Here is a 14021-nt window from a genome sequence, read left to right as displayed (position 1 = left end):
TCTTTTTTTACAACATCCCCTTTTTTGTTTTTTTTTTTTTTTTTTTTTGTTGCTTCCATTTTTGGATGATGCATTAGTCATTAGATCACATGCTTACTTTTTGTCCTCCACTGGGATGGCATTGTGATTCATATATACTGACGTTAAGTCCCTCTGAAATGTGGGACTTGCTTTGCATTGGACATTGTTTGTCAGACCTTGAAATAAAAGAAAAATGCAGAGATGTGCAAAGCAAAGCTAAGGTATTCTCAGCTTCATTGTTGTTTAGGGCTGAAAGCAAGAAAGAGACTGCACTGATGAAATTTTAGTTGTAATTGAATCAATACATACAGTGCTTTTCATCGATTGTGATGTTTCTATTGTTCTCCATTATCGATTGAAAAAATCAATCCAAGTATTAGTTTTCATTGCCATGATTAGTCTTTAATTTTCATTGCAGTGAATAGTCCTTAATTGTCATGTAATTGTGCTCTGCCCTCACATTAAGTCACAGATATTCTTCTCTTCTGTCCATTTGGTGACTTTTTATCTGCAGGAATTACAGTGGATAAATATGGTGTAATCTTCTTTGTCGATGGGACAATGATTCGCAGGATTGATCAGAATGGTATTATCTCTACTCTTCTGGGCTTCAATGACCTGACCTCTGCCCGACCTCTCAGCTGCGATGCTGTGATGGACATCTCTCAGGTATAACTTCTCTGACCTGTGCAGCATGTGTCTTTTTGTCTTTCAGTCTGCACAGTCTCTTTGACTGAGCTTTTGGTTCTGTAGCTCAAAGCTTTGAATTTAGTGGCCTTTGGTTTAGTTTTGATCCCCATTTGTTTATTGACTGTATGATGCCAGTATTTAGATTCACAGGAGTTGCTAAGAATATGATAGCGGAAGTTCTATTTTGAGTCTCCTGCTGGTTTTCTGACTAAATGCTGTTTTCCTTTAAATATTGTTTCACTTAAGCCCATGTAAGAAAAATGTATAGACCCGTGATTTGTCATGAATGATAAAAGCTAATGACTGAAATAATGAAGGTCAGGTCAGAGCTTTTGTTACCCCACAAGAACATATTAGTTGGGCAGCAAGGTAGAAAGAAAAACACATAAAAATACAATATGACAGCAGAATACTCAAAAAAAATAAAAGTATAACACACAAAATACAATATAGAGTATGATTATTTTAAAAGCTAAATTTATTTATGCGTGTTTATTTCACATAAAATGCATGAGCATTTCAACAAAACCTGCATCTCTGACCAGAAAGGAGCATGTTAGATTCATTAAACCAAGGATAGTCTGGGTTTGCTGAGTGTATTAGTCCAGATGATTGTGAAATTAGGAAAGCAGCCTTAATCACAGCTGTGCCAGTCTAGTGAATTACTGGACAAAGTTTAAATCATCTTATCATTAACACACAAATACAAATAAAAAATGAAAATGAACATTTAATTGAACTCAAACCAGACTTGGGGGATGCATAGGAACTAGGATATCATACACAGCAGAGTAAAGAGCCAAGCGGAAACAAGAGGTGACACTATGGTCCCCAAATGCAGAAGGCCATTGACCTATAGCTGAAGGGGATGACGATGTTGACCTGTAACCTTACTGGCTCACGAGTTACATGCACACCCACTGATGCACGCAAATACATGTGCACACATATGTACACACACACACGCGTACACAAATATACCAGACTGCTAAACCAGACAGAACACATCCTCCAGGCAAGGATACTGCACTAGGGTCACATCACTCTCTAGCTGTGTGAATGCTCTTTGGAGATGACAAGAGACTTTTTGCATAACTGTTTCCTTTTTTCTCCCATTATAATTTTCAACCAAGTCACTAGGGCTTGTTTTGTCATACTTGCCATAGCAGTAATTTGAAATCTAAAAACTACAATTATGAACTGTGTGTGTTGTCTGCATCATCGACATGCTTGGCTGTTTTGGTTTAACTCCTATGAAAAAATATTCCTGGGCTTTAATGATAAGACTTGATTGATATTTAAGTGCTTCTCCATGTGCATGCACTTGTTTGTTTTTCTTCCCCCCATCCTGTTGTAGCAATCAACCCCTGGGGGGCCTCGAGTGCCAGTGGGTATAAGCTTGCTCTATATATGAAATTATTTATTCAGTGGAAGGAGCAAAACCTCCAGCTGCCCATTTCCAGCCCCAGGGGAACTTCGACCCCCTCGTGCCTCCCCCAACACAAGCGCCTATAGATGCTCACCATCCCAGTTCCACAGCAGAGAGGACACAGGCAGACTGACTGCAACTCCACAATGATGACAAATCACACAAGCGCTGCCAGAGACACGCAGACAGTAAAAAGCATCCATTAAAAATTCATCCAGGGCACATAGCTTCCTACTTCAAACACCCCCAACTCCTCACTTAAAACCAGGCTCATCACAGTGGTTATCACTAGACAAAAAAATGTCAAATTTCTCTCTTACCTATGGTGGGGTCATTTTTATCTTACCTGTGCAGTAAGCATACTATAGCTAAATTCACCCTTCATTCACTGTACAGCTCTGTAATCTTTTTTCTTTTAACTTTTTCCAAAGGACAAGAGTGTGACCTCATTCAACAATCTTTTAGTTTGTTTATCCAAGGCTTTCAGTCCTCGCTGTCTCACAAATCTATTTTCTGTTTCAAGTTTTGAAAATTTTTTCTGCATCCCCTGCTGAGTTCAGACTTAGACATGTTTTAAAACAAGATCCCTTGAACACATTTCAAGGGTGTTAGCAGCTTCAGAAAGCTTTATTAAGGCTCTGATTGTGACATTCAGTTCAAATCTGAGAGGAATTTCAAATGCTGACATATTACCCTTCTTCAGACAGGCATCATGCTGCTTCGAGAATAAAGATATTGCTAATGGAAAATGTCATTTAGTTCAAATACATTTAAAAATAGTTTTGTGTTGTGTTGGTGCAAATCAGAAAACCAGAATGTTTTTTTTTTTTTTTTGTTTTTTTTTTTTTTGGGGCTGGGGGGGGGTTTTTTCGGCGGCCCCCTATCAGTCAGAATGGCGTGAAAACCTCCTTACAGGCAGCTCCCCCGAGCCACTGCACACTCCGGCTCATGAAATATTTAATCACCAGTGTTGACAAGAAATAGGTTTTAAGAAATTGAAAATCTCCCCATCATTTCCCAAGTAAATGCATTTTCTGCTCAATGAAAGACAGCATGTATCCACTACCAGTCTCCTGTTTGTTCTGTGTGGCCGTGGCGTCCCATTATACAAACCTTTGTTTTTTCATGGCTGATGTTATGTTGAGAGGTTTTTAGGATATTAGCTGGTATGATGCTCACATCTGTTTTTCAAATAAAGGTGGACAAGTCCTAAAGAGTGACAGGCTTCAGAACGTGACCAGTGCCACGAGTCTAGAAATATTCACATAATCATCTCCATCAAATTCTTGTCTAAATTCATAGGAATGGGCAAATAGCAGGTAAATAAAAGACATAATATGGACAACTGAAAGCTATTAGCGGTTATTGTACCTACCTTCTATTATGTGCTCTATCGAATGCCATATTTTGTGTTTTAGGACCTCTGTGCAGACTAGTGTGTAACAACAAAGCAAATTTATTGTCTACCTTGATTGTTTCCACATATATTGCTGGAAACTGTTTCCCTGTGGCATTTTTAACCTGCAGGTTTTTTCATTTGCAAGTCACAAACTTGCAGCTTTTTTTATTGAACAGTTTTTGGTAGATTTATTACTTAATAACAGACATTATGTGGATGCCAAATAGCATCTCTGTTGTCCATTATTTACGGTAATACACACTCACACAGCGCACTCAACACCCCGCAGGTTTCTTTTAGCGGTCTACTTACTAAAGTATAAATTATTTTCCAACACGCATAATTAAAGACTGTGATATAGTGGTCAAGGTAACAATTTATTTATACTATTAACAGTTCTCTTTTGTCACTTCTACTAATTAAGGTTTTTCCAATTTGCATTATGACAAATTAGTCAAACGTACTAACAGTTACATAAAGCCAATCACTGTCCCATTTCCCAATTGTAGGAAAATTTTGCCAAAACAGGGATGAGACAGCTCTTATCTGAAAGACTGCCTAAAATCCAAACCTGTCTTTGTACTTTGGTCTAGGTTTTAATCAGTCTCCTTTGTTTGTGCTCCAAGGCTTCTATTGAAATATGGCACATATTATGTTCCTAAGAGCTCCTCCTGGGATCATAAGTGAGAGGGAGACGGTAAATTGGATGAATCCAATCATTCCAATTTGTTAAAAGCCTGATACATTGTTAGCGGAACAATAAGTCATAATTTAGGAGGCCAGAGGCAGGGTAGGCTTTCATTTTGTAAGTGTGCTCCAGTTTCTTTTGAAGTACTCATGCAATCTCTTGTCATTACAACATTAATAACTCAAAGCAGGGAAAAACCGTGACTTGGTAGAGGTGAAGTATGCAGAAGCCCAGTCCTCAGGTGTCCCGTGATCAATTTCACTCTGCCTTTTTCAGTTAGTGTGATCATCTGAATGATCTCTCCTCGGTCTGCCCTTCCTCACCACCGTTGTTATCATCTTTGATCTTAAAAATCGTGTTTGTATTTCCAATTTTTTAACAGTACACCAGCTGTTACTTTCCTCCTTATCAGATAATAAATTGTTTCAAGAATTGTTTTGCTTCCAGCAAAGGCTATGAGATAGCCCATGTTTTTCACAGCAGCAGATTTTTTTCTGAGCAGTTTTCAGTGATTCTTCTCTTGAGGGACTGTTTCCCTGTGATAAAGTGAAAAATGTGTGGATCAATAAGAGCTTGGCCTGTTTTTGTAACCTGAAGCTGATATGTGTGTGTCTGTGTGTGTTTTTCCTCTTAGGTGCGTCTTGAGTGGCCCACAGACCTGGCAGTGAGTCCCATGGACAACTCCCTGTATGTCCTGGACAACAATGTAGTACTCCAGATCTCAGAAAACCATCAAGTCCGTATTGTAGCAGGTCGACCAATGCACTGCCAAGTGCCTGGGATTGACCATTTCCTCATGAGCAAAGTGGCCATCCATGCCACCTTGGAGTCTGCCAATGCCCTAGCTGTGTCCCACAATGGCATTTTGTACATTGCTGAGTCAGATGAAAAGAAAATAAACAGAGTACGACAGGTGTCCACCAATGGAGAAATCTCCCTGGTTGCTGGGGCGCAGAGTGGCTGTGACTGCAAGAATGATGCCAACTGTGACTGCTACTCTGGAGATGAAGGCTATGCCAAGGATGCCAAGCTAAATGCACCCTCCTCCCTGGCAGTGTGTCCAGATGGAGAGCTTTATATTGCAGATCTGGGCAACATTCGTATCCGCTATGTGCGGAAAAACAAACCCTTTCTGAATCCCCTCAGCATGTATGAGGTGTCCTCTCCCATTAATGATGAACTATATTTGTTTGATTCCAATGGCAGCCATATTTTCACCCAAAGCCTGACTACAGGAGACTACCTTTACAATCTGACCTACACAGGGGCAGGAGATCTGAGCAGCATTACTGATAAGAACAAGAACACCATAATCATCCAACGAGACACGACAGGAGTGCCTCTGTGGCTGATGGTCCCTGATGGACAGACATTCTGGTTCACCATTGGCACCAACAGTGTCCTTAAAACTGTCGCTGCTCAGGGTCAGGAGCTAGCTGTAATGACCTATCATGGGAGCTCTGGACTTCTAGCAACTAAGACAAATGAAAATGGATGGACAACGTTCTTTGAGTAAGTAACAGTAAGAGGCATTTACAGAACACCTTTATAATCTTTACCCAGAGTCTGGCTCCTACTTAAGCTGGTTATGGATTACTGCCTCCCCCCAGAGAGCAACTTAAGAGATCTATTAAATCCCTTAAATCCAGTATACAGTTTACACCAGGTCATTTCTGGAATATCTGAACTGGAAGCTCTGCACTGTATCTGTGGTAGCACTAAGATGTTTTACTGAGTAAATGTTTCAAGTTGAAGAGTTCTTGACACCTGAGTTTAGTATTTTAGCATATGCGCTACCCTCTTATGCCTGGATGTCTGTTACAATCAGAATACAAGACCTGTGAAAGTATGATTGTAATCCTATTTGCTGTTATCATAGCAAATAGGATTACCGGATGATATGTTACCCATCTGCACCTTTGCTCACAGTGACAGACTGCAGACTATTGATTGTTTGGAGTCGTTAGGTACAGCAACAACATATCTGCTGGCAAGTACTTTTTACCCATAGGACTGCGACAAGACCCAGCAATATAAGCATAATAGAATAGCCAGAGGTAGCAATTGATTGAGGCAAGCCACATATTATCAGGGAACAGTTGAAAGCACTCCCATATGCTGCAGCACTGGAGCTCAAGATTTCATGTTCTTTTGACTTCTATAGAGCAATCTGTTCCTTAGTTTAAAATACTGTACCAAGGGACACTGTGCTAACTGGATGTCATTCCAAAAAGTGTGATTAAGCAGATTGGCTGGTCAGACATCTGTCACACCTCGCTGGAGGGAGATAACCCTCTGATACATAATCAGATGCTCTGTTTAATCTGAGTAGACATTTATCACCTTTGTTTGATTTGGTTGTCATGTTAGACGCTTGTAGTGAAAAAACGATGCAGTGTAAATGGCACTAATGCAGCCATGCATAGGCATTTCTCAAGGTAGCGCGAATTGCCCACGGCTTCAACAAATCCAGTGGGTGGCTGGAATTCCAAATTATTTCTCTTTGACTTTCTGTAAAATGGCTTATTATCATGTTTTAGCATATTCTTGCCTATTATGTAAAGAACAGACAGAGATGGTATAACACCAGTGACACAAAGGGCCTTTGTGTGATGAAATACAAGCAACAGTTAATCAAAATTTTCCGAATATGTCACAAGTCTCACGTACAAAGAACACAAAAATAAATGCAGCATTTTCATGATGTTTCTATTATACATATATTATTTAGTTACAATTAATCTGAGCAAAATAAATATACTGTGCCATACACACATTATTCTAGAAGTGGATCTTTGCTTGGCTTTGCCTCAGGAGGGATAGCTGATTGTCTACAGTACTAATCACAGGGTTGGTGGTTTGATCTCCAGGTCCTCCAAAGCATCCGATGGCAAGACACTGAACCACAAAATGTTCCCAATAGGGCTGTGCATGGTAGCTCGGTGGCATCTGTGTGTGAATGGGTGAACAGGCAAATTAAAAGCACTTTGGATAAAAGGACAAAGTGACAGCCTAGAGTTTTAGCCTCTAATACATAAATTACATTGGGTTTATTGTAGGAAATAATGATGACACATTTCTCTCTACCAACATTACAACTTCAAAAAAAGAAATGTTAACATTACTGAGCCATCACCTGCTCACTTCCTTTTTTTAAACATGCATGTTGGCAGAAAGTACAAAATAGTCTCCTTTTCAGAATCATAATTATGTGTTTAGAAATGTGTTAAGGTGAACATTATCATCCTTTTTATTAAAAGCATTTCATTGCCTTTTCTTCTCTTCATGTTTACCTATAAGAAAGTCAGATTATCTGGCTAGTTATTCTTGAAGGTCACTCCACCACCTGATCAAAACAATAATTTGCTATCATCAAAACTGCTCAGTTGCTCTGCTTAACTTTTTGTTTGTTTTTTTTTAATGGCAAGTATTTATACTTATTGTAAAAATAATTAATTATTTGCATTCTGAAGGATGCCTAATTGTTCTTAGCCTCCAATTAACAGGGTAGCAATGCTTCTGTTTTGTAACAAGTGTGCTTTAGCTGCTGGATTCAAGCAAATGTTCTTACGTTGATTTAATATATCAATAATAACAGTTAATTCATGTAAAACAACTGTTAATGAGGTGGAAGCAATCACATGGCGTTTGCCTTCATGTTATTTTCTCCACGGGCATCAGTCACATGTTCTGAAAATTTAAGGCAGCAAGAGAAAGTGAAAATATGAGACTAACTACATAAAACAAAGGTTAGGTATACTGGAGGGGGCACTGATATGTTGTTGGGACCCAGCGTGAAAGGTCAAAGAGCTAGCATGTGACACAGACGTGATGCGATCTGAATGGACTTATGGCCATCCAGGGGGAAAGCAGTCCTCTCCTTCTGCTGAGCACACTGCCTCAGCATGCCCCTCTTGTCCAAAGAAAGCAAGCTGCAACAATAATAGGCAGCTGAGCTGGAGCAGGCCAGAGCCATTAGAGCTCAGCAGTGAAGCCCAAGGAATGGCTCAAGCTCAAGGCCCTAATTGAGACAGAGACTGTTTGGGTCAGTGATCAAGCAGGGGCATACAGTACAGTGTCACTGTGAAAGGAGATTTCTATCTTGTGGAAAGTGGTAAAATGCCGTGTAACTTGTAAGTGCTTTCCCTGCAAAACTTTCATTGATGATAACAGAGAGGATATCTTGATGATAAAATATAAGCAATATCAAAAGAAATCAAACGCTTTAGATATAAATTACTCTTCTATTTATTATTTCCTGAAGTGAAGGACTTGGGTTGAAATGCTTCTAAGAATCACAGTCCCTAGTACAGCTGAAATCAGATAGCGTTTATCTCTTGGAGATGATTCCTCTCACACTTCTTTCCATACTGGATATTTGAGATGGCAGTGCTGAGGAAATATCTGTAAACCAGCACCCGCTATCTCATTTATTAGAGGCTTTATTATGGCAGGCAGCATCATTGAAGAGGGCTTTCCTATCTGTATTCAGCGTGCAGATAAAAGTCTTCATTCTAAGTAATGTACCGTTCACTCACTCCCATTCTGGAACACTAGCAGTCTGAAAGATTTCAAATTGTTCTATGCTGATGTGTTCTCTGTGCAAAATGAAACAATCTGGCCACTCATGTTCCTGCATGTGATGAACTGACTGATTTGTAGGCTAGGTAGCTGCTGCATCTCTCCAAGGAGTTGCACTTCAGTGCTCCTATTTCATAGACTGTACAATGAGATTAGGTGATATCACTAATCGTTTAAGCTAATAAGCAGTTTGCCAGATATGAAAAGGTGTGTGCTTTATCATCCTGGCTATGATAAATATTCATTGCCAATAGTTGTTTTTGTTTGTTTTCTGTTGCTTGCTTCCATCCTTCGAAAGTTACTTACAAACTTGTCACATTCACATCATGTTGGAATTCATTCATTCATTCATTCATCTTCTACCGCTTAATCCATGGACGGGGTCACGGGGGGGCCGGAGCCAATCCCGGCCGGCAATCGGGCGAAGGCAGGGTACACCCTGGACAGGTCGCCAATCCATCGCAGATCATGTTGGAAGAGCTAGAAAAGTCCAAACTTATTTTCTAGCTTTCTTAAAAAACTGGTATGATGCAAAATGAGCTTTGAGGTGGTTTAGGGTGATGACAGATGACCTTCTCTGCTGTCAGATTATTAAACTCTATTGCCATGGTGTTTTTAACATTATTTAAAATTTTGAAAATCTCCCACCTTAGGAGTGAGCAGTGTTGAAACAGGACCTGGTGTGATGTTTCACCCTGGTGTGAAATCAGATATGTGAGGATAAGCCCACCCCCTGTGCAATGCTACGCTGAAAACATAGGGAGAGTTTCTCAGCTAAATGAAAATAGTTATGCTACAGCTAAGCTAGCTGCCTTTGGCCACACTTGAACTGTTACTTCGTTTGGCAACCATGATCCTACCCTTCTGAAACACCCGATCCTGCAACAGCAGGTTCCTCTACTTCCCAATCCTAGTCATGGTGTCTCTATACACTGTCTTGCATTTCCAGCTGCAGCCATTATGCAAGGTAAAGATTGAGTGTAAGAGCACTTGCATTATTCATTATGTCCTATTCTGATTGACTGGTTGGTCATGGGCCATCACCATCAGCCAATCAGAATTGGTTTCCATGAATAATGTGCATTTTATGTTAATAACATCCAAAACAACCTGCTAGAGGACAGAGGGGAATCTAAACAAGTTTGGGTGAAAGCAGATGTTTATAAATGGGTCCAAAAAGCCAAACTTCCAATATTGTTGATTATGCTTCAGTGATTGAAACTGATAGTTCTGAGTTTTATTATTTCAGTCTATTGCCCCTATTGATACAGTCTCACAATTTGTGACACCAGAAGCAAAACGTCTTTACAAAAACCTCCCACTTCCTACTTGTAATTACCACTACCATCATTCTAGATGGTAACTTATAATTACAGTAAATTTGAGGTGACAGAGCAACTCTTTAGTCACATCTGTAAGCCTACATGCATTTCCTGACTTGTATTTATTATTTATGATTGCTCCCTTATTATTTAACAAATCTAAAGAAGGCTCAGTAAGTGTTACACACCACAACACTGTTTATGATTCTGCTGCAGTTGCTGTTTATGCACAGTTTTAGATGACATGCCCCTTTGCCTTCTTTTGCTTATATCGGTGTATTTCTTTAAAGGTATGACAGTTACGGGCGTCTGACTAACATCACTTACCCCACGGGTCGGGTGAGCAGCTACCGTACAGACGCTGACAGCTCGGTCCGCATCCAGACAGAGGGCTCTAACAAAGAGGATATCACCATCACCACCAACCTGTCAGCCTCCGGCACATTCTACACCCTCATGCAGGGTGAGTGTTTTTTTCTGTAGCTTATATGTAAAGCAGGTATTTTTATGGTATTTTGTCAGAGGAAGTGCCAAAATGTTTAGCTTTAGTTCAGCAGTAAAACTTTTTCCATTTCTGGTATTTATCTGTAAAGTTATGATCAGGTACTAACTATCATAAAAAGGATTTTCCTGCACTGCACTGTGGCATTTGTATTGTTATTTGTTTAAATATGTATAGATGGGTGACAAATTAAAGGCAAAACCTGGATGACAGGGCCCCCATCCCCAGGGCATGAAGGGTGAGCAGTGAGCGTCTGTCGGGGCTTAACCAATCAGTGCAAGAGAAGAGAGCATTTTGGAAAAGTCCCTTCAGCCTGTCGCTGTAGTATCCATGACTTCGCCCATTTAGTGTGGTTTCCTGTTGTTTTCCCTCTACAACCTCCTTTCTTCTTCCACAACCAAAAGACCAAGGACAGAGAACGGCAGTGCCATTTGCAGCTTCTTATCAGACATATTCTCGATTAGAAGCAGCTATAAACAGCAGTTGTGTTGAACTAGAGCTGCTTTGTTTACATTTGCACTTCAGCAGTCTGGCTCTTCTTCTTTCCCTTTCTAAATGGCAAATACAGCCCGACCTGCTGGTTGGGGAAGTTGTTTCTTTCACCCAAGGGCAGAACATACATGCTAGTTGGCTGTAGACTGTGCAATGTGTTTTTCAACATGTCTGACCCAGACAAAGGTAACATGAGGTAACGCAACAGTCTGCCTTTGTTGCTGCTAGATCTTTCACATCGACTCTGTGTGTCCTTAGACAAGGTTTCCACTACCGTCATCAAAACACCAAATGAGGGAATATCTTTTGGAAGAATGCTGTTCATCTCTCTTGTAGAGGTCAGAGACTTTTAGAACCAATGCCAAGGTGTGCTGAAGCCGTTCCAGTGACACGTGGTGGCCCAGCACCTTACTAAGACATTTAATGTTGGGTTTTTCTTTCATTTGTCACCCGTCTGTCACAGACATTTGCTCTAACAGAGACCTCCATTTGGTAAGACTTAGTCTCAGCGATTGCCTACTGTATGTTCGCAGGCTTGCTGTCAGTTAATAGTACAGCTGCTTGTGCAGTTTACACATAGCAGTCATGAGTGTGTAAGCATGTGTCTCTGGATTATCCATAATATTTAGGATGCAGATTCTGAACATTTGCATCCTGTTGACTTTTCTTAATTCTATTTTTCAGTGCTTTGAGCAGGACAATTAAAATTCCTTTCACCTCTTATCTTACTTTGAGCTGAGGCAGGGTAAATAAAAATAAAATATATCCAGGGCTTAAAAAGAAATAATGTTTTTAATGAAGATGTAATGTCTCCCTACTTAAAAATTACAGAGCTCAGTCACAGTACTATTTATTGCTCCTCTGTTTTAATAAAAAAAAAATGTAACTGCAACTCCCATTTACCAGAATGAAAACAAATATTGATTTTTATTTTATTTTTTGTCATAAAAGCAATTTATAAAACACGATGCTGGTGGCCCACACCAGCTCCTCCAGGTTTAGGTAATTTAGTGAGAGAGATGAAGGCAAAGGGCAACTGATGTTGTGGCCAAGTCCACCTGATTTGTCTTACACATTTAGATGTTCTGGTGTCCTGTTTGTTACCGGACCAATTGCTTCACTGATCATTGATAGCTTTGAACATTCTGGGCATGCTTCATTTTTAAAAGACTGTCCCACCCACACGCTATCATCTGCTAACATTACATTTAGATTTGAACATGTACTTCAGCCTCTGGCCCTACTGACTCACTGCAAAACTGTCTGTAACAGTAAGATGACACCCATTGGTTTCTCACTGTTGCTCAGTGTACTGGTCACCTCCATGTTGTGACCTTGTCTTAGACATCTGCTCATGAGGAGAGTGGCGCCAGGAACTCTGCTCTTAATTAATTCACTATTGTCTACTATGTAAGCTTGCAAGCGAGTGATCACATAACACATGAATGCACTGCCTTTAAGATTCCTTTCTGGTCATCTGGCTGTGTGTTTGTCCTTGGACCCACCTTATAGTTGTTGACCTTGTCATTATTTGAAGCTGGTTCAAAAGAATGCAAACCGGTTCCATGTAAAATTTATTGTAATCATCTTCAAAATTGTGGTTGCAACTCCTATCTAGTTTAGTCATCAATAGCTAATATAATACATTAAACATATACACCAAATATACATGTGCCAAATTTAAATATCCTGCAAATCTGTGTTAATTTTGTTAATGAAAACTATGATGAAAAATATTTTTGGACAACATATTTTTCAGGTTGAAAACAAAAACAAAAAGTAAATGATAATGTGAAAGATGGACATGAAGTAACTTAAACATACTGCATCTGTGGAACTGCAAACTGTAGATGCTGATCAGTAAAACAGTTTCCTCAACTAGCCAAAATATCACTTGTTCAGGAGTAAAGCCTCTGGATGTGTTTCACTACCGTCTTATATTTGGTAACATTCTGTCCCTGGCATTAGCGCTACCTGGCAGAAACAGGTTTATGAATCATTTTCATCTATAACCCACTGGGACACACTAGGACAATGCAGCAGCACGCCATGTGAACCGGTAGGATATTTAACATGAAATGTTGTGGATGTAACATTAATGTTCCTTTCAGTCAGATATCTTTTGCATTGCTATCAGTCAGTTCCAGGATTAATGTGGGCAGTCAACCATAAATCATCTCTAAATGTTCGCTGCAGAAATCTCACTGTTTTCTGACTCTTTAGTGTCACCTCTCAAGCTGAACCCAGTGAAGAGGATTTTAGTACTAATGTGAGTGAGTGCAGCTTCTGCAGAGCAGAGGGACGCTGTGTGACAAAAGCACCGTTTTCCACAACCCTCAAGATAGATGGGAACAACATATTCAACCATGGTGACTGTACACAACCAGGATGACAAAGCTATAGCCTACAGTAAATATTAAAAATGATCAAAAACAGACTTAAATGTATTTAGCTTTATTGACTAAAACTAACAAAGATCAAAATTTGCCTAAAATAAACATTTTCATCAAAAGACTAAGACTAAAGTGAACTCAAATCCAGGTGTCAAAATGAACACTGCTATTTGCAGCAGTGTTAATTTTAGAACTAGTAGAACTAACAATAAAGCCATAAAAATAAAGATGTAAGTGTGAAACCATATTGCACTTAGTCTCTTTGTGCATAAAGTATTGGACACTATGTACTATAGAGTAGCTACTAACTTATTCAATAGAGCTTAGACATTTAATGACTGAAATTATTACTAACTGAATTGTATAATTTACCTGTATTAATCAACTAGGGTTATTGTGTTGTATTGTTCAACAAAAACACCCCTATTTGTAATTGATAACTCAAAACAGTGAGTCAGTTGTACAGTTCTATATTGTGTTTTGTTTTACACAGTGAGTTTCCCT

General features: G+C 39.5%; 1 protein-coding gene across 1 annotated transcript in view; it reads left to right on the top strand.

Moving 5' to 3' along the window:
- tenm4 (teneurin transmembrane protein 4) overlaps positions 1-14021 on the top strand; it is a 160453-nt gene that overhangs the window by 130269 nt on the left and 16163 nt on the right. The window contains 3 exon segments of the mRNA XM_020614720.1: positions 536-690; positions 4862-5739; positions 10421-10593. Coding sequence (XP_020470376.1) covers positions 536-690; positions 4862-5739; positions 10421-10593 — 1206 coding nt within the window.

Source organism: Monopterus albus, unplaced genomic scaffold, assembly GCF_001952655.1.
Source record: "Monopterus albus unplaced genomic scaffold, M_albus_1.0 scaffold150.1, whole genome shotgun sequence".
Classification (NCBI taxonomy): domain Eukaryota; kingdom Metazoa; phylum Chordata; class Actinopteri; order Synbranchiformes; family Synbranchidae; genus Monopterus; species Monopterus albus.
Note: the sequence above shows the minus strand (reverse complement) of the source record. Positions and strands in the feature narration are given on the sequence as shown.